The sequence below is a fragment of the Passer domesticus genome, chromosome 4 (assembly GCF_036417665.1).
Source record: "Passer domesticus isolate bPasDom1 chromosome 4, bPasDom1.hap1, whole genome shotgun sequence".
NCBI lineage: Eukaryota > Metazoa > Chordata > Aves > Passeriformes > Passeridae > Passer > Passer domesticus.
Window position 1 is genome coordinate 34,877,075 of NC_087477.1, and position 27,513 is coordinate 34,904,587.

The 27,513-nt window shown below is 41.2% G+C and overlaps 2 protein-coding genes and 2 long non-coding RNA genes across 8 annotated transcripts in view; 2 read left to right on the forward strand and 2 right to left on the reverse strand.

The window, feature by feature from the left end:
* The window catches only part of LOC135298900 (uncharacterized), a 36,904-nt gene extending 28,848 nt beyond the window's left edge, over positions 1–8,056 (forward strand). Inside the window, exons 3-4 of one of the 3 annotated variants that reach the window (XR_010360960.1) lie at positions 3,068–5,251; positions 8,025–8,056. This is a non-coding gene — a long non-coding RNA (uncharacterized LOC135298900). The other 2 variants (XR_010360961.1, XR_010360962.1) reach the window with 2 other exon arrangements.
* On the reverse strand, positions 1–11,755 carry LOC135298894 (alcohol dehydrogenase 1). The gene is made up of 9 exons (XM_064417047.1): positions 11,593–11,755; positions 8,553–8,654; positions 7,247–7,385; positions 5,108–5,195; positions 4,783–5,002; positions 3,820–4,080; positions 3,198–3,333; positions 1,797–1,935; positions 1–392 (listed from the first exon to the last, which is right to left on the reverse strand). The coding sequence occupies exons 1-9, from the start codon at positions 11,608–11,610 to the stop codon at positions 368–370; spliced, it is 1,128 nt and encodes a 375-aa protein (XP_064273117.1). The 5' UTR covers positions 11,611–11,755; the 3' UTR covers positions 1–367.
* Positions 8,072–22,144, forward strand: LOC135298899 (uncharacterized). The gene is made up of 3 exons (XR_010360959.1): positions 8,072–8,811; positions 20,708–20,873; positions 20,954–22,144. It is a non-coding gene; the product is annotated as an uncharacterized LOC135298899 (long non-coding RNA).
* Positions 19,086–27,513, reverse strand: TRMT10A (tRNA methyltransferase 10A). 3 transcript variants are annotated; one of them, XM_064417053.1, is made up of 8 exons: positions 27,438–27,513; positions 26,062–26,365; positions 24,905–25,067; positions 24,416–24,487; positions 23,919–23,993; positions 22,800–22,949; positions 22,138–22,243; positions 19,086–20,833 (listed from the first exon to the last, which is right to left on the reverse strand). In XM_064417053.1, the coding sequence occupies exons 2-8, from the start codon at positions 26,334–26,336 to the stop codon at positions 20,667–20,669; spliced, it is 1,008 nt and encodes a 335-aa protein (XP_064273123.1). In that variant the 5' UTR covers positions 26,337–26,365; positions 27,438–27,513; the 3' UTR covers positions 19,086–20,666. The 3 variants fall into 3 exon arrangements, with proteins under 3 accessions (XP_064273123.1, XP_064273122.1, XP_064273124.1); XM_064417052.1 differs by lacking the exon at positions 27,438–27,513 and adding an exon at positions 27,259–27,405; XM_064417054.1 differs by lacking the exons at positions 23,919–23,993; positions 27,438–27,513 and adding an exon at positions 27,259–27,409.

The following is a 27,513-nucleotide window of genomic DNA, read 5'->3' on the forward strand; positions in this document are numbered from 1 at the left end:
GAAAGTTTCATTCCTTTTTATTTATTGAAAGACTGCATATTATAAGTCATTTTAAAAAATCCAAACTTTTTAGAACATCTGTTGTAGAACAGGAGCAAATCTTGTCATTAAAAACTGGCTATTAAGAAAAATTGCAGCACAATATAAAGGATTTAAAACAAGAATGAGGAGAAAGAGGTAGAAGGAAAAAGATGGTTTCATTTATAAATTCTGTGCTTGAAATTTGGGATTTTAGCTGAATTCTTTTATTCCAGGGTAGTGGTAGATCTGTCAGGAAAGCCTTGGTTTGCATTTCATGTGAGTTGTATTGACGGATGGTGAAGTTCATACTGGTGCTGAGCCATCTGCTGCTTAACGCCTGGGAATCCTAAAATGTCAGGACACTGCGGATGCTGCAATATAAAATGACAAGTTAGTGACTAGAAAATCCCCTGGGCTGGCATCAGCAGAACACTGCTGTTTTCTCTGATAATCTGTGCTATTGCTGTCAAACAGGTACTCCCTCCCTGCCTGCCCCCGCTCCAGGTTGCAGCAAAATGACAGAACAGATGTGCAAACTTTGCTGCAGATGTAGAGAATAAAATTCACAGAAGACTGCAAAGCCTTCACTGATGAAGCCCAGGGCTCCTGGTAATTAATTACCAGCTACAGCCAGAGAAGTTCCTCAGAGAGGGGCTTAGGCACATCTTTCCAATTACAGAGTAACTGGTACAGCTTATTCTGCTCTGAAACACTGCAGGATTATACTCCATAAAAATGATCAGCTGCAACATGCCTCCATCTTCAGGCTGACTATCAGTATCTTAGCAAAGCTGCAGGCATCTCTGTCCTCACCACTTTCCTGTTTCTTGTACTAAAAACTAAAACTAACATTTATAGCCTACAAAAAATCAAAAAATTAAGTGTGTGCTGCATCGTTAGAACCTGAGAACAAACCTCAGGGGCTGAAATCCTTTTGTTACTTGCTTTTTATATTCAGAGCGAGGAACATCTAAAATAACTGCTAGCAAATGACAATGAAAAGAAAATATTAATGTAATTCTCCAGACTCTGTAAGTTATAAACATCTAGAACTTTCACATATACTAAGATATACAAATGTATTTTCTACTTCTGCTAAGGACAATTTTCAATTCCCATGGTGAGTCTTGTTAAATGTCTCTGTCAAAAAATATTTCCAATTTCATTACCCTGTGAAAACAGTCTGAGCTGAATTTTCACAATATTTGAGGAAAGCAGAAGAGCTAAATTCTGAGTTTGCAATGTATATATATAGCAAGTACTTAAAATTTTTTAAAGCTCTGATGCTCAAGGTAAATTACCCAGTGACTTTAGGACCAATTGGACTGGGACTCCGTTCCTAACTCACAAGAGGGAGTGGGCTATTTCTGTGTTCCTGCTCCTCATCCCGATATGTTTCTTGGAATATGATGTAGCTAACACTTGGCACTCTACAGCTTGGCACTCCCATGCTCCCTTGGTTGTGTGCTTTTTTCCACTGAGTACTGAGACTTCCTCAATTGTGTAGTCTTTTCTCCCTCTGCCACCCAGTGTCTCTGCTCAAACTAGAATCTGAAAGTTCCTCTGCAAGGGCCCGCTGCATTTCAACAGCTGAAGGTTTGCTGGCTTTATGACTCCAGCTGCAGCTCATGGGAACACACTGGGAGGGATTAAGAAGCATGATGGGCTGCCTTGCCCATTCTCTGCCGTGAAATCAGACTTTGTCTTACCATACATCTCCTTTAGGTTATTTATACATATATTTATACATTCCTTTACAATGAAATTATGTTTACCTCTTTCCTGTCCTTAGAAGATCAAATCCTTCATTGATCTTTGTGAAAGGTAGTGTGTGGGTTATTAATGGATCCAGAACAAACTTTTTCTTCATGTAGTCAGCAACGAGTTTGGGAACTGCATCTTTACTCTTCCAGCCTGAAAAATACCCCACAGAAAATGCATAATGAAATTAAATGCTTCTGAAAATATATAAAACCAAGGGCAGCTTAAATTTTTAAATAAACTTTCTAGAGCACAGTAATAGCATGAAATGTGGCAGCATGGCTTTTTTTTTTTTTAAACATGGGGTGCCAACAGAAAACGCGGGACAAAGTGCAGCTATTCCACATATGACAAACCCAGAAGACCAGTACAAATGTCAGTCTTTACAGAATCCAAATTTCCCCCCACATCAAACACTGTTTCAACTTAATCACATTTCATACACAAGCCAGAGTGCTGACATCCATGTTGGTAAGTTGAAACTTGACTGTCTGCTCAAAACTAGGGAGTGGGTGGTGGATGTGTCTCTCTTTTCTTATAAGCACCACCAGATAAAGCTGTCATAAATAGTTGAATGCCTTCCAGAGAAACCTAATTTGTCTCTGCTATTTTATTCAAGTGTCTTTTGAATACATGAGAGGAACAGGTTACGAGCGAGAAAACCAGTTATTGGAAACAAGTTTTCTGTGGCCTTTGCATTGAACGAGCTAGGTCTTGCTGAGAGACTTGTAGGGACTGCTGAGAGAGCTCCAAAAAGAGAAAGAATGGGAAGGGACTGGCCAGGGGCTAAGCTGAGGTCTGACCTCAGTGGAAATCAGCTGAGTGTATGCCCTGATGTCCTTTACAGTCCTGACTGTCCATCTGTCCTGCCATCTCTCCCTCTCTTTCTATTCTTCTCACTCTTCTTTTTGCACTTGCTCTTTTTCTCCCCTCCCTCTGTCCTCTCTCCCTCTTTATGATTTTATCTTTTTCTTTCTTTATCTTCTATCTTTTATCTCCTCTTATCTCTCTCCTTATCTTTTTTCTTCCTCTTTATTTTTATCCAACGTCCTCTCTCCCCTCCCCCTCATTTCTTTTTTGCTTCTCTCCCTTTTTTCTCATTTTCCTTCTTTCTTCTTTCTTTTTCTTCCCTCTTTTTCTGTTTTCTCTTTTTATGTCTTTCTTTCTTTCTGTCTCTTCTTCCCTCCCTCCCTCCCTCCCTCCCTCCCTCCCTTTCTGTTTTTTTTTCTTCCTTCACTTGCCATAATAGTTCCCATAATTAACTCCCTTTCAACTTCTTTTTCAGCAAAGCAGCCATCAATACTGCTTCCAATAACACAGCCATAGCAATTAATTTGATGTACCCTGTTTCAAGGATGTCAAGATGATTTACAAGATTCTCAAGTCAGTTAAATCACATCTTTCCAAGTCCTTACCTCCAAAGACGGAGCCTTTCCAGCTGCGACCAGTGAAGAGGAGCATGGGATCAAAAGTGATCTTTTGTGCTGCAGGGGGCACTCCCACAATCACACTGACTCCGTAGTTATACTGACAACTGGCCAAGGCTGCAGTCTGAATTAGAAACAGAGGGACACCCAGAATCAGGCAAGATTTGTTCTTGGGGCACAGAAGTTTGAACTCCATCTCCTCCTCTCGGGGCTCTGCTTGCAATTAATTTTTTGTAACTGAAACCGTGTAAAAAATTATCCATTGTATCTGCTCATACCATTGCATCTGCTCTCACTGGTTAAGTATATACTAGCTTTGCTCTTCTCACCCATTTTGTCTAAACTATTAGTGATAAGCCACTTGTGGACAGCATGTGAAATACATGACATGTAACCTCCCTGGTCTGGCCAGGGCACTACAGTGAAGTTCCCTCTCCTAAATTTCTGAGCATGCTTCTGTCCCTGCATCTCAGTGGCCGACAGCTGGACTTAACAGGTTTGAAGTTAGCTTGGTACTCTGGCAGTGGCTCCCAGCTCCTCTTCCTCCTTGGTGCCTGGTGGCTTGATGAAGGGAGTGCTAAGGCGTCTCACCCCATCTTTTGTTGCATACCATGGTATCCGTCCGGCCGATGACCTCGAAGGAGTAGTCCACACCCCCTCCGGTCATTTCCATCAACACTTCGTGGATGGGCTTACTGAAATCTTTAGGGTTGATGCAGTCGGTGGCTCCCAGCTCCTTGGCCTTGGCAAACTTGTCCTTGTTGATGTCCACGGCAATGATGCGGGAAGCTCCAGCTGCCTTGCAGCCCATGACAACAGAGAGGCCAACTCCTCCGAGGCCGAAGACGGCACAGGAGGAGCCTGGTTCCACCTATAATAACAACCATGTAAACATGGCGTATGGTTACAGGCTAGGGAAAGTACCCTGCATTTCCTCATTATCAACTGGATTTCACTTAAGCCACTTCTTGCAATTTAGAGATTACCTGCTGAGAAGGAATTTGCACATGGATACCTGCTAGTGCAGTAGCCAGCTGTACTGTTATAATGCTACATGTGACTAGGAGAAATTCTCCCTAAAATACATTTCTGAGACCCGCTTTTCATTATATGTCTCAGCTTCAGGTTTGGACACACCTTTTTTTAATGATGCTTTGTATTTTACTCGTGTTAAGATCTATAGTGTCACTGAACTCCTGACACTGCCAGCCCTAAAACTCACATTCATATATTGCTACAATTGTGAGTGTTGCCTATATGTGTTGCTTCTATCTATTCCTAGACTTCAGTTGCAATAAAAAAATGAATTCTATTGTAACATTTTTCTAGGGGTGGTAAAGCTATGAGGGAAAACAATATAGATGGTAATAAGTAATTTTACTGGATTTTGAATTGAAGACTTCTGAGTACCCTAGAGACAGAATCTGAAGTAGGCAAAGAGCTAGTATCTTCTTTCCACACTGGACTGAACAGAGTCTGTACCTCCTGGCTGCCATGCTGACAACCCACTTGCAGGCTACACAGTCTTGAGCAGACACCATAAAATATCAGAAACACCCATCACAATATTTACCTTGGCAGTCTGCACAGCAGCCCCGTAACCAGTTGAAAATCCACAGCCAATTAGACAGACTTTTTCCAGAGGAGCAGCAGAATCGATTTTGGCCACAGCAGATTCATGCAGTACTGTGTATTCACTGAAGGTACTTGTACCAAGAAAATGGTAAATTGCTTTTCCTTTACAGGTGAATCTGGTGGTGCCATCAGACATGAATCCAGCACTTGTACCAAGGCTGTTTGAAAGATGACCAGAAGTAATGGCAAGTGAACTTTGTTTGTAATCAGTTTTGGATAAAGTCAAATCAAATTAGGGTTGTAAGTAATCCAGGAAAACTCACTCAGTTTTACTGCACAGGTTACCCTTGGCATTTAAGCAGTTCTTGCACTCCCCACACTGTGGAACAAAGAGTGGAATAACCTTGTCTCCTGGAAATAAAACAGTAATGACAGAGGATTAAAAAAGGCAAACAAGACGCATGCAGGTAAGAACATGAAGCAAGTGTATTTAATCCCCAGGCAAATATGCACTAGGAATGCAGCCATGGTTTTATTTCCTTCTACTGCATTTTTAAGATGAACCGTCTCTCTGTGTTTTATATAACAGACATAATTAGGGCAAAGTTATGACAACTAATTTTGATATGCAAAATTTCTGGTGTCTTTCCACAGAACTGAGTCAGACCTATGTCATAAAACCATGTTATCTACTGACACTTCTGAAGTACTTATTCAGCAGTTTATTGCATCTCCTGTGTAAAAATAAGGTGGTAATACACCTTCTTTCAGTAAAGAAACTGAGATTAAAGTTGACATCCACTAGGACAGCAGATTGGAGTGCCAAGATAACAGGGCTGTAAACTGTGCATACAAAGAATAGAGAATTAAACATTAATTTGCCAGTCCTTTTGAGCATCTTTACTATATAGCAGTCCTATTACTGTTGCATTGAGTAAAGGTAGGTAAAATACTTGTCTGAGAAGCAGTGGCACACACAGGCTAAGCCAGCATCTCTAATTCTCTAGCACAATTATGTGATTAACAAAGTAGCACATAGCTTCCCAGTGCAATTTTTTACTCCTATGCAATTTCCACAGCAATGATAGATGGTAAATGACTAATAATTTCTAAACTGGTATTTCCTAATACATAGCAGTTTATGATTTGTCAGTTTTAAAATGTGGCTAATCCTTGACACATTGAAAGTGAAGGGAAATTTTTGATTTCCACCAAAAAGTGAAAAATACCTACAGAACATTAAATGCCCTCACTACCTCAATTCTGAGTTAACTTAGAACTGTGTTATGGTCTTAGCAATCATGTTGCTAAAGAAATGTTGCACAAGTGGAAGCCCTTTTTCAGAACTTGGAGATGTAAATTAAGCAACATCTGAGAAATATGATTTTGTGCATGTATGTGTTCAAGCCTGCTATTTCAGCTCACCTGGAAACACAGGGCAGCTAGAATTAGACAACAGACTTATGAACCCAGACATAACAGAAAAAGCAGCTATAGCTGTCACTGAAATTTGCAATATACATATTTGTTTGGAGGTAAAGCAGAAATCTCTAATAAATTTTTTTATACATATGAATCTACTTTGGACAGACTTCATACTTGTCAGTATGGAGAAAGACACTGGAAGTACAGAGGTATTAAAAGTGGGCTACTCAGATATCATAACAAACTGCCTGGAAATTGAGGGATTCTGTGTAGATTTTTTTCACTGCATATTTTCTCTTAAGAATTTATCCCTTGTTAAAATTTTTTTTGTCCTATAAAAGCGTGGAGGAATCCCATCTCAGCTTGCAGCACTTGGCTGAAAATTGTCATATTTCACTGACTATCTGTGCACTGTGGTTCAAAGAGAACACAGGGAGTGGAGCAGCTGGTCCAGATGAGTGTCCTCAGAGCAATCCCGCCCTCAGGGAGCAGTGCTGCCTCACCTGCGCTGATGCTGCCCACATGCAGCAGGGTGAGCATCCCAGTTGTGCCCTGATGCTTTTAAAGTGAAGTAAGACCTAAGTTCTGCTCAACTGAAGTCAACAGATTATTTATCTGTTAAGAGAATTAAAAGGTGCTTTGACTTGTTTGTCATCTAGTGCTTTGCTTTGCCTCATCCTTGAGAAAGGTGAGCTGTATAAACTGTGTTTGGAAAACCTGCAGCTAATGCCTGATTTCGTATGCACAACAGCAAAGACTCTACATTCTTAGTCCCACAACAGGAAAAACACGATGTAGGTGGAAAGCAAGCTGCAGATGTTTTTTGCCAAAACCAAAAGAAATTTAGTAGAAAATCTGAAAGTATATTGGGGATACAGAAAGGTATAAACAGCAGGTTTATATCCTTTGAGGTATCCTTGAAAAAATTGAAATTGGAATATTTTCCTGTGCAGTAAAAATACTCATGAAAGAAATAATCTTTGACTTGAGGAGTCTGAAAACTCAGCACAGGATTTGTTTTCAGTGCTGTTTCATACCTGGCTTGACTGCAGTCACTCCTTGCCCAACACTCTCCACAACACCAGCTGCTTCATGCCCAAGAATTATTGGAAAAGGCATAACCATTGCACCAGTTACCACATGGTCATCAGAGCGGCAGATCCCAGTGGCCATGATCTGATTCACAGGAAAGACAAGAATATTTCTGCATTTAACTGAGTCACGTCATATGTGGAAGTGAAATTATATTCTACACTTGGAGAAGCCACTTGCTTCTCTCCCAAATCGAATTTGCACACAATAAATCTACAGGTAAAACAAATTTAGTTGTCTGAGTTAAGATTTTCATGGTGTCTGTTAGTCTTTAACCTACAGGGCAAAGCTCCTTTGTGAATGCTTGCTATGCAGTACTGAGCTCTATAGGGAGTCTGATAGTTTTTCTGTAGAACCAATGTTCTAGCAATACAATTATATAGGGAGAACAGAGTAAATGAAATTATTCTTAATATTAAGATACAAATACTTAAAAAGAAAGTGTGAAATATTATATAAATATTATAAAATTATGTAAATACAAATTAACAATCATAGATTATAAACATAGAAATATTGTGTATATTTTGTATTTATTACATTTAGATTATATGACAATATATAATAGATATTTTATATAAATGATGTATTAAAGAATTATTTTCTATTACAGAAAATGACACAATAATTATATTATTGTGCTGTGTATATATTTAAAATATTTGTATATATTACATTTTAAAAATTAAGCTAAATAGTGGCTTATTTTGCCTTTTCTTCCAGCTAGAACAGTACTCTTCTTTTGAAATATTCAGGTATGTGTTTACAATTTTTATTCTGACAAATGGATTTGTCAACCCCAACAGAGGGTTTTCCTCATTTCCTCACTTGAAACTATTCAAAAATTAAGGCAGCTGCTGAGTTCCACTGAGGCCAATACCCAGGTAAAAAAGGAAGCTCCCAGGCCTAATGAGCTATTTCCTAGCACAGATTCAAACAAAGTAAAATAAATTTTATTGTTCCACAATACAGGAAATTCTGATTTTTGCCTTGTACTGTAATTTTTTCAGCCTATTAGAAAAACAGATGTTAGTGAACCAAAAATACAACCCTGAAAAACTTTTTCTAAAAGAACCTTTTAAAATAAAGTTTAAAGGATTTTAAACATGTTACATAAGAGCTCACTGATTAGTAACTACTTTCTAGTAGAATGTTTTCTGCTTGGGTCTTAAAAATTTATATAACTAATTCTGATTAAAAGCAAGATAGAATGCGAGTCATAGGAGTTGTTTCAATTTTTATTTTCAGTACCTTTATGCGAACTTCATGTTCTTTTGGTGGGGCAACTTCCACTTCCTCAATACTGAATGGTTTATTGGCTTCCCACAGCACTGCTGCCTTGCATTTAATAACCTGCAAACAGAGCAAAGAAAATGGGAATGGCACTTGCATTTTCAAGTTACCACACAGATTCTTCCCTTTCTGCATGTGAAACTCCTGCTCATATTTGTGGAGACAAGAGGAAAACTACAGGGAATAAAACCAAACAACAAAAAACTCAACACCAAAGGTCAGTGTTAGCCTGTTTTTCCCCCCACCAAGATCATGTCTGACTTTGCTCATCATTCTGTCACTTTTGTCAAGTTTTCAGCTGCATGTGTAGTAGTGTCCTAGGTAATGGAAAACCCTACCCATTCTCATTGCCTTTTGCTAACTTCCTTGGTCAATTTGTTTTTCTGTGTTGGATTACTTGTCTGTATCTTCTTGAAGATGGCACACTAAATGATGTCACTTATCAGGCTGTGATGAAGTCTGTATTGCCTAGAACTGTCTGTGTTGGGAACTGACAAAATTGCTAAAAATGGAATTCAGAGCCTAGTACAGATGTATAAACCTTCTAATAGAGCCCAAGTTCAGCCATGAGGTGAGGCTGAAAGGACACCTGTGCAAACAGAGGTAGCGCTACACAGAGGTAATCTTGAACAGTCCCTATAAGTGCAGGATTATCCATGCTAAGGTACCCCCCTTCTCAGAAGGGATATATAACTCAGATGGATTTACTACCCAACTATCCAAGACAGTTTTTCTCTCATCTCTTAGATTGAAGTTTGTCCATGGTAATGACAAACTCCAGGCTTTGTCCTGGTAATGACAGGCCTTTGGGCTCCTCTGACCATCTGCCACTAGGAGAAAAAAAATCCCCTCGGAAAAGAGAAAAGCATTGTCCACACCTCATCCCAGGCTCTCAAACAGGTTTCCTCCCTGCAAGCTCAATCCTAGTGTATTCAAAAGCAGTGGGACCTCTCTGTCCCCATAATTGCTGTTCTTCCTTGGAGGTGTTAAAGATCTCATCCTAGGTCCTTAAACAACCCCAGTCCCTGAAATATGATTTCTTGGGTGACACACTATAAAGTCCTCAGTCCTTCTGTTAAGTCTACTGACTGCAAGTCTACTGACTTCTGTTAAGTCTACTGACTACTTTGCACTTGCAGTAACTCTGAGTTAAAGAGCATTATCTTGAGAAGGAAATGGAGGGGAATCAAATCCAGGATGCAAGAAGTTTAGCACATGCATATTTATCCTGTGTGACCAGGACAACTTAACACCAGCGTGCTGCCAAAGTCACAGGGGAAAACAGAAAACTAAGAAATTTTTAGTATCAAAGCTTTTGAAGTAGAAGTAGAAATAATGTCTGATTCTCCACAAACTGAAAACTGGTAACAAAGAAAAGAATTATTAGGAAATAGTAAACATATGAAATAAAGCAGCAGACTTCCAGCAGCTAGACACAGAAGTGGGATTGGAACAATGCTTTGAAAAAAAGTGCATCAAGAGATATTTGCACTAAATTTAAGTTTAATGTTTAGATGCAAGTGTGATTAGTGAAAAATGCACAAGTGTGGTCAAAGATCACATTTCAAAGGGCACCAACTTACTTTAAAAAAAGGCTGTATATTTATTTATATTGTATTCCACATAAAGCAGTGATGATTCCATGACTTGCTCATGCAAAGCACAGGTAGTGTTTCTAAGAACAAAGGTTCCAAGAAGTGTGGATTGCCAAGAACAAACAAATCTCTCCTATAATGAGGCCTTAGTTAACGATGTATTTTTCCGACTGCTTAGTCCCTGTGAGCTTCTGTGGCTTGCCATAGAATCCCACAGGTGCAGCAACAGCACACTATCACCCCCTTCATTTGCTATAAAAGTACTGTCTTAAGAGTTGTTTGTCTGCTCGTGTGTTCTATCAGCCGTGTGAGTTACTGCACTGGGGGAGGGCAGGCGTAGAAACACACCCTTTTGCAGGACACAAGGATTATGCTGCTTGGTTACATAAATTGCACTGTAACTCCCGTGTTATTCCAAGATAAACATCGTGAAATCCAAACAGTTAAGCTACATCACAACCTTGCATTTACTGTGCTCCATCCAATGCTGAGTAGAGGACTGAACTTGGTGAATCTACCTACAGGCTACAATTAATTTTGCACTTGCAGTAACTCAGAGTTAAAGAGCATTTTTTTTTCCTTTCTCTTTTGGTTTTAGAATAGTCAAGACAGTTGGCAGTAACAGCATATGATCTTGGTACTATCTTAAAGCACATTCTAGCAAGGTGCATGCTTTCAGTTGTTTTCCATTTCTAGTTGCTTGTCCTTAATCCCTCTTGCAGGTCCCTGGGTGCCTGTTAGCATCTTGCCAGCAGTGCAAGAAGGAACATGCATTGGTATCAACCTCCATCTCTCTTGTCATCTAATTTCTAGCAAAGATGTAACTTCGATCCCAGCTCAATATTGCATTGCATGTGAAATTTACTTCTTGTCTTCATTAACTAAAGTTTGAGACTTGTTATGTGCATATTCAAATTTAATGACTGTCCTAATGCCAGCACAATTCACCCTGAAATTTAACACAATATTAGCTATATCTTCTTTTTAGAAAACAAGCTGATAGAATTATAAACAAACTAAAAATAATTTAAACTACTGTAGGATCTCAGAATAGAAACTGATAGATAAATACATTGGTCTAAACACTTAGTACATTCTATCATATTTTAAACTATCCAATCAGAGATTGAAAAGTTTGCTAACTCAGACAGGATGTTATACTTATTGTGGTGCTAGTACCTTATGTTGCCTCAAATAAACTATTGCCTTGAAGAGTTAACAACCATTTCCTAGGAAACTACAGTAGTCTGCAAATAAAGGCAGCTCTTCTGTACCAGCTTTATCATAAACTCTAATCTGTGCTATACCACCAGGACTTACAGTGTCCCTGCAAATAATTCACCTTTAAAAGTGCATTACTCAGCTGCAGCAAAGAAATTTTCTGAATACAAACTGTTGCTTACTTTGCCTGCCGTGCTCATGTTGACGGGTGTTTCGAATCTTGCCACCGCTGGTTTCTTGCACCAAGAACTCAGTCACCCCCAGGGCAGCTGGGTTGCTGCTACCACAAGTCCCCTCCAGCACACTGGAACCTGGTTGTGTGAAGTGCTCCCACAAGTGGACTGCTCTGATCTTTTAGCCAAGCCTCCCAGCTCAGAGTCCCACCCCTTAATCAGAAAAAGTGGTAGAATGAGAGTGAATGAGAGTGAACCACTCATCTGATGAAACCTCACTCTTTCAGTGCTTCCATCTTCCTGACTCCTTTGTCATACTATTCCCTACCCTTTGCAGCTCACCTGTGGTTGCCCTCAGCATCATGAGACAAAAGCAACAGCCCTGGCTGGAAGCTATTTCCCTTTTTCTACCTCCCTGGAAGCTGATCTCCCAACCCACTACTCTCAGGGGCACTGTAGGTGCAAAGAGAAATTGAGAGAGTGGCTCTTGAATTCACAGCACAGTGCAAACATGAAGGCATTGCTGATGAACTTTGGTGACATTTATAAGAGCCCAGCTCATCCATTAAAACATGGGATTATGCAAGCTGCCTAAGAAACATACACTGACTGTGTGGCTGCATGTGCTCCTGAATTCTCAGTGTTACAGTCTGGCTACTCATTAATCTGTTAGAATGGCTTTCACTTCACTGTGTCCAAGGACAATGTGCCAGTCATGCTGATGGTAGAACAAAACCAGTAAGTCAGAAGTGCTGCGACAGAATGTTTCTTACCCCATGCAACACCCTGCTTGTTTTGTGAGTGCCTGACCTGTTGGTTCTGTCAATATCCACAGGCACAGCCCCCATCACTGCTCACATGCCCACACACTTGCCCTCTCCTGGCACTACACATTGGTGCAAGGGATTGGGTGGAAGTCAGCACTGCATGCCTTTCCTGGGACTTCAAGCTTCATCTATTTTTAAGTTATGCCCAGCATCCTGAAATCAAGATTTTTCCTTCATAAACAAGTAAAGAAGAGATAAAATGCTGCATATAACCTGACTAGTAATTACTAAGTATAGCACTCTCTCATGTTTACCTGTATGACTGTAATTAATTCAACAAGAGGTTCTTCTCTTCCCTAGTCATGCTGGCTGCTCTATTTCTGATCCAGGCCAGGATGCCACTGGCCTTCTTGGCCACCAGAGCACATGCTGATTCATGTTCAGCTGCTGTCAACCTGCACCCCAGGTCCTTTTCCTCCAGGCAGCTTTTCCTGTGCTGCTGCCTGGGGTTCTTGTTACTGAGGGTAGGGCTTGGCACTTGGCCTAGTTGAACCTCTGTACTGGTTTGGGCTGGTGCAGAGTTAGTTTTCTTCACTGTGGCTGGTTTGGGACTGGGTTTTGGATTTGTGCTGAACATAGGACTGATAATGTAGGGATGTTTTTATTATTGCTAAGCATGGTTTACAGAGCAAGACCTTTCCTGTGTTTCATATGGCCACACTGGTGAGGAAATTGGGGGTGCGTGGGAGGCTGGGAGGAGACACAGCCTGGACAGGTGACCCAAACTGACCAAAGGGCTGTAGCAGACCACATGACATCATGCTCAGTGTAAAAGTGGGGGAAGAAGGAGGAAGGCGTGGACATTTGGAGTGATGACATTTGTCTTCCGAAGTCACCATTAACCATGATGGGGCCCTGCTCCTGTTAATGTGTTTATACAAACATTTTTTTATTGTCTTTATTGGCAGTAACCAGATTAAGTTCTAGTTGGGCCTTCTAATTTTCTCCCTGCAAAAACGCATGTCCTTGTAGTCCTCCTGAGCTCTCAGCCCTTACTTCCAAAGGCCATAAACTCTCTTTTTTTGTTTCAAGCTCCAGCCAAAGCTCTCCAGTCCTCTCAGGAGGTACAGCCTAGCGATTTGCAAGTATTTCTAGTCCACTCTATTCCTTGATATTTATCTTTCTCCTTTCCTCCCTTCTTTTGTACTTGATGATTTTGAGGTCTTTTCCAACCATTCCCATCCCTTTTCCTTATTGGTTTATTTCTCATATCCCTTTATGTTTCCTTTCCCCTCAAAACTTTCCTCATATCTTTAGCTATATGCATATCCAGGCTATAACTTTTTTTTTTCTCCAACTGAGAACACTGGATCAGACAGTGGATCCTGTCTGCAGCCTGTGCAGGGATAGGTGTCGTGGTCTTTAGGCAAAAAGTGACAAGAAAAGAGACTGCACAGGGTTCCAGTGTGTCCTGGCTTGTAAAATAAGCATGTATTCTATTTTTGCCATCTGTTGGGGGTTAGGCAGTTTTTCTTATCTCTTTCAAGAACAATGACACTGCCAGGAAGATAATCTCCTGCTGATGGGCTATTGAATTACTCACTGTGGCTGGTAAGATTAGTTACATCATCCCATTGGGAGATGCTCCGCCCAGAGGGAGGAGCCAAGCATCCCTGCCACCATAAAACAAGCATTTCTGAGACCGCAGACAGCCTTCTTCGCTGGATTTCCCAGAGGAATCAGGAACCAAGGCCCAGCTGCTCCTTCGCCGCATTTTCAGAAAGGATCTACGCCCTTCTGCAGATCGCCGCTCCAGGAGGAGCAGCCACCTTTTGGCTGGACTGCTATCAACACCCTGACTTCTCGGGGTGTCAGGTTTTTCTCACTCTGCCAGTGGTTTTTTGCTTGTGCTAAATTACATTGTTATTTAGTTTTTTTTCCTTCCTAGTAAAGAACTGTTATTCCCATTCCCATATCTTTGCCTGAGAGCCCTTTTAATTCTGAAATTGTGATAATTCGGAAGGAGGGGGTTTACCTTTTCCATTTCACAGGAGGCTTTTGCCTTCCTTCACAGATTCCTGTCTTTTCAAACCAAGACACAGTGAAGCATGAGCAGACTTGCACAACCATGTTGGAGAAGTTGCTTTATTTGCCTTGCTCTGCCTGATTCTCAAAGATAAATGAGGGTGAGGCTCCAGCTCAGGGCATACAGTGACCCTGGCATGCAGGGAAACCACAGTGCCACCCCTTTACAACTTGCTTGCACAGGCCCTCTGCTGAACCCTTTGCCAGAAAATGCCTAGCTGATCCATCAACCTCTCCACTTCTAGGGCTGTTCACTGTGAAGAGAATTTTTCTCTATGTTTATCTACATGTTGTGCAATTAAGTCTCTTCTTTCTGGTGACCAGTGACATGACCCAAGGGGATGGCATGAAGTTGTGTTGGGCGTTTAAGTTGAATATTAGAAAAAGGTTTTTCGCCTTTAGGGTGGTTGGGCACTTGAACAGGCTCCCCAAGGCAGTGGTCACAGCACCAGACTGACAGAATTCAAGAAGGGTTTGGACAATGCTCTCAGGCACAGAATGTGACTCTTGGGGCTGCCCTGTGCAGGGCCAGGAGTTGGACTTTGATGCAGGTCGCTTCCAGGCAGGATAGCCTGTAATTCTAGGAAAATATGATGCATAATTCCTTTATTGTTTTTTTATCTCACTTTATCCAACGGAACGTGATGCAGTAATATCCCCTCTCCAGTGATTTATTAACCTCAGCAGATTCCAGTGAAATGTGTGTCAGAGGCTGAAGACAAAGAACATCCTGGAGGTGTTCATGGCTGGTGAGCCTGCACACACGTTAGAAGCAGTGGGCAAAGGCCTGTTCTTGCAACCCCAGGTTATCTTCACTTGGGGACCGTAACTTGGGCAAATGTTACAAAACACCTACCATGCTCAGCAGATTGTAGCCATAGCTACAGTTTCTGCCTACAAGGCACTTGTAGGGGAAAGTGGTTCTTTGCTGCCACTTCACAGGCAGCACAGCTTGCTTCCCACTCCTTACTCCTGCCAGGACTGAGAAACCTTGCACTGCTTGCTTGCCTCAAGCAGTGCATGATGTTGACTCCAGGTGAAGAGAGCTAGTGCTTTCTGAAACAGCTTTTTTGTAATGAAAAATTAGTTCTGCACTGAACCTGGCTCTATTTAACGGGAGACTATTTTAACCACAGCTCAAGTGACCTAGCTCTTTAGAGAAAAAAAAAAAAGCTTTTAATAGCAGTTATACATCACAGATTTTACTGACAAATAATAAAGTGCATACTGGCTTTAGCTAAAACTTAGGTGTTTTTAAAAATAGGTTACTTCTTCCTTATCTACCATGCTGATTTTTAATCTTACCAAGGTACCTTTCTTTCTTTCAGACAGTGAACTTAGCTGTTAAGAAAAATAAACCTTCTGGAGGGTGTTTAAATTGAAAATCCAGCATTTCTTCCTACTGTGTGATAGCAATTTCCAAGTTACCCTCTTACGAGTCATTTCTGAAGAAGTTGGTAACACAAAAGCTCTGGGACACACATGTTAGTAGAAGATAGGAAAAAAAGAACAACATTTTTGCAGTCACACCCTACACAGTATAGAAGCTGTGACTGCTCCCTTTGTGTTTTTCCACCTGCACATTTAAGGATGTCCAAAAGATTAGGTATACAAAATACAAAACCCTGCAAGTGTTCATTATGATTGAAGCACAGAGATTGAGCAGAACTAGCTGGCAGGGCAGGTTATGCCCTTCAAAAAGTTTAGGGATCATATCTGAAGATTATACAAATGTGCCTGACACGGCAATGGAGCTGAATTAAGCACATACAGGATGACGGCCAGGTTTGTGAGAACATGAACAAAGACATCCAGAAATAAACACCTTTCCAAACACACACAGGAAATAAATCAACTGCTCACAGGACAATGCCTTATTCATTTTAGTAAGCTGAAGAAATGCTAAAGGTGAAAGGTGCAAATTAGCTTGTGGGTTTAGAGCAAGTATTAGAAGAATTTGAAGGGGAAAATAATATCCAAGGAGATTACTCAATTAAGCATGAACACCCTTTTTTAAATAATGCCTTTTCGTCATTTTAGGTCTTATCATAGCCAAACAAGAAATTAAAAAGCACATCTTACAGTACTTGAAGTAAAAATGCAGCAAAAGGGAATAAATATGAATCAAACATTTGATTATTTGGCTTTAGGACTGTCAGTAGTAGACGCTGTTGTTCCAGCTAACAAAGCCACCTTCTTGGAAGAGAGACAGTTAAGGTACACATTTCAAAGATGGGACAAACTTTATTTAGCTTTAGATTTGGAAGTCACACTGAAGTTCATCTCTGCTTTTCAAAATAACTTATGATAAGAAGAATGTGTGCTTATTGATAGCTTATTTTAAAACCCTCCTGCAGAATAAATGGATACTTTACAATAATATGAACTGATACCATAATGATGCAGTGAACCTGTGATCTTCAGTGTGATCTACAGCACAGCCTGAGCAATAAAAAGTTCTGTTTAAATCAGAGGAGCACTGAACTCTTCAAACTTCCCTGACCTTCTCCTCAATCTCTAAGGATTTTAGGAATGCCACATCCTGCACTCCTGCAGCTGGCAGTCACATTGCCCCAAGACTGCCCTGAGTGCATGTGCCTTGTCATGCGCACAGGATTTTGGAATAACCATCAGTGTGGATCCCCTTGGACAGCTACACCCCTGTGCAGCGTGCCAGTGTGCACTGCAAAACCCACCATCGTTGTCAACTCTGTGACCTAAAGCCTCTGAGATGGGGCAGTTCAGAGAGGCTCTTTTCTACTCAGATGCTCTTCTGCACAGTCGTGTCTCGAATCAAACACTACTGCTCTATAAGCAAACATAGGGTCAGTGAGCATATGGGACATGTGGAAGCCAAAGCAAAGGCAGATTGACCTGAATCCAGGGAATGGACAAGAAGGGGGAAAGTACAGTAACATGTAGTTGTACAGTGTTTGGGAAATTGTCACAACACGGATGCAGATAAACACTGTTGAGGTTCCTGACTTCAGAATTCTGAACCAAGATTTGAGGCTTGGTGGGAAGGGAACAAAACAACAGGATTACTTATGGTACCTTGCGGTGACCTCCCACTGTATGCAACTAAAAGCAAGTTTGCCCATTTCAGTGAGGTTTTACTTTCTGCCATATCCCCTTCCTATTTTCTGTTTCTTTCTTTTCAGGTTCCTTGAGCCATACCTTCTTGCCTTCTTAATGCTTTCCTACACAGGTTTAAAGATCTCTGGATGTAGTCTGCTGTCCAGCATTGATGAGCAATAGTTCTGGCAGTACCCGAAACTTTACAAAGCTTAGTGATGAAAGTCAGAGCTTTCTTAAGCTCAGCAAGGACGCCTGGTGGTGAAACAGGGATCCTGTTCTTCTAGAACTTCTGTGCAGATTGTTTTTTTAATGTTCTGTTCTTCAACATCATGGCCCGGGAACAAATCACATCGGAGGTCTCTAAGTCTTGGTTAGACAAGGAGGTCAGAGTTGATCTTCCCTGAGGACAGCAGGGTGAAGCAGAGAACTTCTCAGTGTGTTTTCCCACAGTTTCATTAACTTCATACAGATAAAGCTGGTTCAAAGAAAGGTCTTTCTGTAAGAAGTGCCTAAAGCACTGTATGTAAATATTGATTACTGTTATCAGAAACAAATTCCTTGTCATTTCTTATTATAAAACAGATTTATCTCTGCTTCAGGTGTAATGCATTAGTAGGCCATGCCTGAAACATGCAAGTGACCATCTTGAAAATATTGAGAGCAGTCAGGTCTGTAGATTGAAAATTAGGAACAAATGTGCTTTCTTAAGTAGCATGCCACAAGCTAGAACACCTGAGTGTCAAACAGGGCTATAACTTGTACACAATATGTAAATCTAAAATGAAAAAAAAAAAATAAAATAAAAGTCCTCATCCTCACAGTGAAGAATTTCTTCCTAATATCTAGCCTAAACCCACCCTCTGTCAGTTAAAAGCCCCTCTCCAGCTTTCCTGTAGGCCCCCTTTAGGTGCTGGAAGGTGCTGTAAGGTCTCCCCAGAGCCTTTTCTTCTCCTGGGCTGAGCAGGCCCAGCTCTCCCAGCCTGCCTGCAGGAGAGGAGCTCCAGCACTCTGAGCACCTTCATTGCCTCCTCTGGACTTGCTCAAACAGGTCCATGGGCTTCATATGTCATGAGCCTCAGCTCTGGCCACAGCAGTCCAGGTGGGGTCTCATCAGCAGAGCAGGAGGATCACCTCCCTTGAGCTGCTGGCCGCACTTCTTTATGATGGGGGACAGGAAGACCCCAGTGTGTGGGTCAGACAAGCAACATGGATGAACAGGCAGCAGCCACTGAGCTGTTGTGACACAGTGCAGTTGGCATGAGCAGCCTTTGAACAGCAACACACCCCAGACCATGTTTTCCTTCTATTTCTCCATAGACAGGTAAGCTTCAGATTTACACAGCTGGATTTAGAAACACCTGTATGTGTGTGGGTGTGTGTATCTAATTTCACTGGTAAAGTTGTAAAGCTGTGTTTTAAGTTGCACAACAGTTCTGTAAGATGCTTTGGAACCCTTTCAGCATGTCTCTAAAAGTCCCCAGTTTGTCTGAACCATCTGCTCCTATACTCTCAAGCCTGAGTAAATGAGGCACATAAATGAAATGGTCTTAAGGGAACCTTGGACAGACTGAGGAGTCTTAGATCAGATTTAATAGGTGCTACATGCAGTAACATGAGGTTCTCTCAGCTGTAAAGGTGTAATTCCTTGAAATTTTACACATTTCAGTTAGAGAATGAGTGTAATACATGCTGGGTACACTTACGCTGCCTTTTCTGTTACAGAAATAAAACCCGCAATGCTTTTATGAAAAGGCTGATCTAGTTTTTGCAACAAAGCAATCACAGTTTTGTAAAGCCTAAGAAAAGCCCCGTGGAACTTCAGCAACAAACCACACTCCATCCTTTTAACAGAAGGAACTTTTCTCTTGGCCTTTTGGAAAGTGTAGAGGGAGGTGCACCAAGTGTGTCAGTGATAACCAGTTGGGTGCCAAGCCTTTACAGACCGTAGGGACCCACTTGCAGTCTCCACTTGAAAGCAGTAACAACGAAGGGAACAAGAAAAATGGGCACAAGGCAAATCATACCTGAATCAGCCCTCTGACTGCAGCTCAGCAGAGAGGCACACTTAGGATGCCATGACCTCAAGCTCTTCAGGCATGAGAAACCTGTGTGAGAGCTGCACTTATTCAGGCACTGCAGATACCTGGCTACTCCCTGGAGAAAAAGGAATAGGCAGGCTCTCAGGGCTGAAGCAAAGCCTTACTTCCAAGATGTCCACTTCACTACTCTGCCATAGCACTGAAGTCAGTTGATGAATCAGAATCAGAATATCCAGCCAAGACTAAGATTATTACTTTTTTTAAAAAGGAAAAATATTTGATAGACAATACAATACATACAGGATCCTGTGATTACACAGTAATACTGAATCTGAGTGACCTGTAAGGAAGAGTTCCTCTCTCCTGGTGTTGTTCTGAGGCTGTGTGACAAATTTTGCTGAGAATACAGAGAAATAATCAAAAGAGATTGAGTCACCTCAATGTGCACCATGTGCCCACCAAGGCACGTGATTTGCACCTGTGCTAACACCTATCCCTCTCAAGCTCAAGTATAAAGCACTGGCTTAACCCCACATTCATACTTCACCTACTGATCCCAGCTAACTAAACACAATATATAAATCAGGCAGTTCAGTTGCTCGTGATTGTCTGTTGAGATGCTCAGGAAAATCAGAATTTTTGTTTTGAGTGTTCATGCACACTTTGCAGCAGGCACTAGTGGTACAGGTTTTGGTACCAAAGGAGCACTTGTCATTCATTGCTCTGAAGAAAACTTTTAAACAGAAATGGAGACAAGACTGCATACATTAAAATATTAACTGCTAATGTTCTTGGCATTTACACCCAACTTGATATGTATAAAAAATAACATCAAAAAAATTAAATTAAACAGCTTCCCTGGGAAAAAATAAATGCTGCATTAATCTCTTCTTTTCCCCCCCTCTTTTTAAAAAGCTATTATATTGAAGTTCTAGGGTAAAAACCTGCATTTAACTTAACCCTTCATGCACAGAAACAGCTCTGGGACTACCAAGCACCGAGACAATTCAGCATTACAAGGGCAGCAGGTGGTCTGTGAAGTAAAACTACTTCATGTCCCAGTTTTATTCCATGAACTGCATTTCTTGTCCTTCCCATCATCCAATTCTGAAGCCTAGTTGCTGTCCGAGTCATTGTCTTCATCTTCCTTTCCAGACAGAGCATGTTTGGATGAATCATTGGCGTCTCCCAAAGGAACAGCCCCTTTCCTCTGTGGCAGGACACTGAAAAAGGCCTCCTTCCAGTCTCTCTTCTCCAGGTATGCAAGGATGATCTCAAACACTGCAACATCAGAAAAGCCCATCAGGTCTTTTACAGGGAGGTAAGTGAATCGCTGATAGCAACACACCCCCAAATCCATCTTTACAGAGATTTATGTGCATTCTCTTGTGGCATCTTCAGAGCAGAGCTGATGAAAAGCAGGCAGGAACAGACACTGCAATTCTGCCACTACTGCAGCCTGAAGCCAAGCACACTCCGAGTCTCCAGCTGCATGACAGCATTTCTCTCAGGGACTGAGACAAATACTTCAGTCTTACCAGTGCCTTCTGTACAGGCACCGATGCTTTCACATGTTTGGCAGGAATCCTGCTCTGAATGCACTTTAATAAAGGTTTTGACCTCTGCTATAATTAGCTCTTCCTTTCTATATAAAGCAACAGTGAAAGATCCAATTTTAGAAACATGTAACATCTTACAAATACATAAGGTTTGATAATTTTTAAGTCCCGTGCCATACTATATTTTCCTCCGTGCTTAAATAATCTTTATTATCATGCAAATGCCAGCCTCATTAATATGGCACTTTCAGAAAATACAGTTATCATTGAGCAATGTGTTACATTAAAAAATAAACTTGAAATAAAGCAAGGTAAGATAAGCTAAAGAATGTGCAGTGGGGCACAATAAAGACTTTGAGACCATGTCAAAAATTTCCATGAAGGTTTGAGTAGGCTCCATTTTGCTTTGTATTTTTGTATAATGACGCTGAAAGACAATCTAATAATAAAGCTAAAAGTTTTAAAGGAGCAGGATTCAAGGCTTGGTTAAGCACTTGAATACTTCAATCAGAACCAGGAAATCAGGTAAAAATACAGTTATGAAAGTTCAGTAGTTGGAGTACTGCTGATACCAACTGAGGAAAAGTCTACAGGTACTGAGGCAGTTACTGCTGACTGAAGCTGTTGAAAGAGGTGAAAACATCACAAACATTCATCCTCCCTTGGCATAAAATGTGTACCCTACAATCAAATACAAAGTTGGATAGTTTCCAACATTTCACTCACTTATACAGTAAACCTGGAAACAAGAGCAGGATGGTAGTAAAGCCACAAGTAATCCTCAGACAAGCCACCAGGATACAATGTGCACTTCTAAATGGCTAAGACACCGTCATTTACATTTAACCATATCTATAATATTTAACGGTCAGGACAATTAGTGTATTCTGAAGGCAACTAAATTCAACAAATATCAACATAATAAAACAAGGTTTAGGCATCTGCACTGCAGTGCAGAGGGTTCGAATGGTGACTATTACAGGTATATTCTAAAATAATGTAATTATTTTATGATTTAGAACTTACCATGATTGACAGCTAACACTTTCCGACTGTTCATTTTGACAAAGTTTCCAAGTGGGAGCTGTGCATGACCAATTCCCTGCTCTACAGCTTTTCTGTAAGTAATTCCCTGGAGAAAAGATACCAAAACAAGTGGATTGAGAATTACTGTTTCAGATCGGCCCATACAGATTCACTACAAGTATCATTTTCTGGCAAGAGTTTTGCCTGGGCTGCCACGATGTTGCTTTAGAAGTTGATTACCAAAAGAAACTTAACCCGATTGGACAGCAGCTTCCTCAAGGGCTGCAACCTCAGGAAAACTCACTGCTTTCTATATATGTCACACCTATGGTCAAAAGGATTGAAAATTAAACCTGTTCATGCAGCTGCAGCTCTAGAACCATCAGCTGTTGCCTGTTATAAAGGTGAGCTTATGTTAAAGTACAAAGTTATTCAGGTTGTAGTCACTTGGTATTTTTTCAGAGGAAGAGTGAAGGATAAGAAAACTCTGGAACACAAGCCACTGCTGCTACTACAAGTGTTTTTCACATTTCTTCAACATTTTTTGAATTCTTTTTTGAAGAAGACTTCTCATTGTTAATTATGTTAGTTTACACATGAACAGCAATAATGTCAAATAAGGTGCCAAAAAAAAGCTGCAAAGAAACAGACCCACAGTTTACCTTGTGGTGATTGTGATCCACCAGTCCTCCAATCACATAGGCTTTCTTCTCATCAAGATCTCTGAGAACATCTGGGGAATCTGAGGTAAGATATACTAGGTCTTCTTTCTTTATTAGCTCACTATAGTGCTCTGTTCTAATTTGGATATCCTCAAAAAAAGGTAGTTAAGAGAAGTTACATTCAACTGATGAATTGCTAGCCAAGCTTTACAGAACCAAGATGGAACTGGCAAAATAAATCCAAAAGTATGTGGTCATTCCACATTCCTCCTTCACGTTCAAATACATAGCACAGTGCAGATTGATTTTCTGTGAAAACAATCCAGTCCCTAGAGCACTGACTTGTAAAAATCAGCAAGAAATTTTCTGAAACCCCAAAAGAATTTTACAAATCCTTAAGTTCTTATGATTCCCTTCAAACGTTGCCACATTTCTCCTATGGATTCAAGTAATTTTCAAGTCCATTAAGAAAAGTGAACCCAGAAGCAAACGCTTAGTTAACATTAATTGTTCAGTAAGAGAAATTTATGCTAAGCTCTCATGAAGCAGCTATTGCACAAGAACTGCTGGAAACAGGACTGCTTTTATTTGTTCTAAGTGCTCTTCCTCTGAAGTTGTTGAATAATGGCTTAACAGTGAGACACAAGGAAAACCAAGATGAGCTTAACCATAAGAGAAGCTACTTCTCTCCAGAACACTTCAGTGCTGAGAAGCAATGTGATGAAAGTGAAAGTGCACACCAGAGAATCACATCCCCACTGGTAAGTCTTATCTTGGACATGAATAAAAGAGCACTGTCAAGACAGACAACTGCTGGAACTGCCTAAATCAAGGAGTCCTGCTTAGTCTATCAAGAATGGAATTTGTTCAATAAAAATAAGTGAAAATGGATCTGTTTGTAGTTTTTCAAGCAAAATTCAAATCTAGATTCAAGAAAAGCAGTCTTTGGTCTATTAAAGTTAAATCAATTAAAAGGACAAAAAGCTATATTTTTTCAAATATACTATTGCTCACATGTATTACAAAAACCCATGTGGAAAAAAATCGTTCTTCACAACTAACAATATAGTTAATTATAATCAAGACTTTAACTTTTTACAGAAATACTCAATTATTCACCTTCCAATTCACCCATCCTTTGTCATTTTCATTCATGTTGGTCTTCAACTGTCCCCCATGGCTGGTCAAGTAAAACTTCAAACAGAACAAACAAGAGGTACAAAATACAGAAATGTCAATTTGCCACAATCTGTTTCCTCTCTTTCTACCCTTAACTACTAGCTAGAACACTTAATATTTTTTAGATGGAAGTGGTACTAGGACCACATTCATATAGATAGTGATACGTTTAAAAGACAAATTCTGACTTAGAGTGACTTTTTTTAAAATCTGCCACAGCTAAAACCAAGAGTATCAACAGCCTCTCACTGGCACACCTGGATCTTTTCATCTGCATGCACAAACTGTTCCATATATAGGAGTATCTTTATAACACGTGGGTGTTACAACAGAAGTAATTTTCTTATGAAAGAGGCAGCTTAAATATCTTATTTTCCCGCTACAGTTCTCATGTTTGGTACTTGGCAACAGTCAGTGTTCAGTTTGTTCAAACTTACCTGCACAGGATGAAATGCCTTGCGGTTTTCTGCGTAACATCTCTGAATCTGCTTGTGAAGCTTCTTAACATCCTGTACACAACACAGTTTGTTTTTATTTAGTCCTTCATACAGACCATCACAAAATGCTTTATCATGAGCCAGTCAGAAGCTAAAGAGAGAAAAAGGAAGCTTTTAACTGGCTAAAGTGACTACTCAGAGAGTATGGGCAGAGAAAAAACACCCATTGTGAAGGGATTTTGCTGACAAGGAGACACACACCTCTTCCACACAGGTGTGCTTAGACACCTCTATGCATGTGCATGATTTACATTATTCTAGGCAAAAAAAAATTACAGGGATTTAATTAACATACAGAATTAATCTGAGGAATCAAGCAGGTTTATCATTGTGACAACACTTGGTCTGAACCCATGGGAAAATCCTGAGAACATACAGTCTATATTTGAGAAAATTAAATATACCTAGTTAATCTGGAGTTCCTTTTACCTTTAACACCATCAGGTCATCAAAGCTGCAGTCCACGATGAGGCGAAGTGTGCTAGGAACAACTTCCCTGCGCATGCACTTTCTGGCATTCCCCTCACTACTGGAATCCAATTTTGACTGACGTTCTAGTTTTCTCTTCTGGCGTTTTTCTTTTCGTTTCTGCCTAAGTAAACAAACAAATCAATCCTCAAAAAGTGCTGCCAAGTCTGCTGAGGTACTGTGTTATGCACACAAATGGAGACTTCTGGGACCAAAGCAGTTGTCCTGTGACTGTGATAGTTTAAACTCAGCCTGTTGCCTGCATTTGTGCCACACTGAGACCAGCACAAAAACCCCCACCTTTGTGAAGTTATGTAAATACCTACAAAGACAGACATCTGACACAAATTCAATTTACTCAACTAACTCAATACTGGGAGTCTCATGGATTTAAAGGTGCTCTGAGTCAAGTCTCGTAACAGAACTAGCCAAAAAGTGGTTAGTTTCCACATGAGCAGCAATCACAGCATCAGGATCAGAATGAGGAAGACAATTCACATCCTGTTTCACTGAACAGTTTTTCAAAAAGCTTCTGAAGAAATTGTTCCATCCTCCTGTCCTCCTGATAGGAGCAGGCAGTTGGGAGATCAAACTTCAGAGATAGCAACAACCACTGTCTTGGGAAGGAGCACCTGGCAGTCAGTGGGATAAGAATAAACCACCATCAGTGCATTTGCAGATACACTTTCTCTCAACACAACAAAACAGAAGCTCCATATAAGTCAGCGTCACTTGTAGCACAGCACTTCATGTGTCAAATGTAGCTGCTTTTATTCAGTGTCTTTGTAGGAATCTCAAGTCTGACAGCATCAGGAAAAGAGGAACAAGGCCACAAGTTCTGTCTCCCTCCTGACAAATGAGCAACATGCACGTTTGAATCCCTCCTAACATCCTCCTGAAGCCGAGGAACAATTCCAGCATGAGGAGGGGATGCTTACCTCTACAGCCTCCTCAAGTGCAGACGAAGTAGCCTGGGGCTTTAAACCTGGTTTGGGAGAAAACTGGTTCAACTGCCTGGATTTGATGAAGCAATTCACAAGCACATTCTGCTGGCACGTCGTTATTATTAGCACTAAATATTACATGGGAACCATGGGAAGCTGCTTTGCAAACCATACCTCCGTAGATCTTTCTGTTCTTCCCACTGCTTCTGCTTCAACAGCTTCTTCCTTTGCCTCTTGGACATGGACTCAAGGCATTCTTCCTTGCCTGGGCCTGCCTCCAGTCTCTCTACTGGATTGTCAATTGACTTTGCCTTTCCTTCCACATCAGGAGCTTCAGGGAGTGGGGTATTTTCCATTGGCACCTCTGCACTGTCGGTGGGTGACTCAGATGACATTAGCTTTTGGCTGGATTTTCTGACGTGTTTCTCAACACATGCTGGATATTTCATTAAAATCAAGTCTTCTGCTGACCAATTCTCTAGGAAATAAAGTGATATGAGTGTCATTAACAAGATGCTCAACTAGAACAAACACCACTCAACACCTACTATAAGCCTGAATAAAGAATAAGAGAAGGCCTTTTTTGTTTGTTTAAAGCCTCTGCAAATAGTAACATAAAACATTCTAGAAAGGTTATAGCCTGTATTCTGAAAGTCTAAAATTCTGCCGGCTAGATCTGCAGGTAGTGAATAGTTTCTGATTAAAAACTTTGCAAAAGAACAACAGCATAAAATTAGAGAATCATACTGAATCAAATGTAACAGAAAAAAAAAGCACTAGCAGTATGTGTACACAAATACAAAAAATTCAAGACGTATCTTGCAATAGAGCTACAGCAGCATATTACAGAAATGTAATTTTAAAGTGACTAAAGCCATTTGGGGAGAAAAAAAAGCAGTGTGAACGAGCTGTATTCCTTCAAAATTTATTTTTATTTCTCCTGAAAACAGAAGACAGTAACAGACACTGGCCACTGTCAGTAGACAAACACAGCAAGTAAAAGGATGAACAATTGTTATTCAGCAAAACACTCTCCATTCAAACCAAGTACAATTATAACCACTCCTTTCCAATGGCAATTTTCCGCACTAGCAGCTCCTCTGTGCTGGACACCCACACAATTCCCCAAGGACAACTTCACGGAGAGCATTGCATCTCCAACAGGCAGGAAACAGCAACCCCCGGCTTCCTGCAGCGGCACCAGAGACAGGAAACCCACGGGACAGCAGAAATCTGTTTTGCTGGGTTTTGCTGCCACATCCCGGTTTCCCTGTCTGAGGGCGTTCACACACCGAGCCCGGCGTGCGCGTATACAGGCGCACGCACACACACACACACACATATATTGTGTATATATATATATGTACACACGCCCGCACACGTGTATCTGCACAGGGACACGCCGTACGGCCCTCATGACTGCCGAGGGCCGGCGGCAGCCCCCGCAGGGCCGTGTCCCGCCGGCGGCAGTGCCGGGCGCGGAGCGGGCCCCGCTGAGGGCCCCTGGGGGCCGCCATGTTCCCCCCCGCCCCCCGGGGGCCGCAACGTACCCGCGAGCCGCCCCGCGCGCGCGCGCCCGGCGTGGGAAGGGGCGGAGCCGCGCACGCGCAGTCGCGCGCGGGGGGC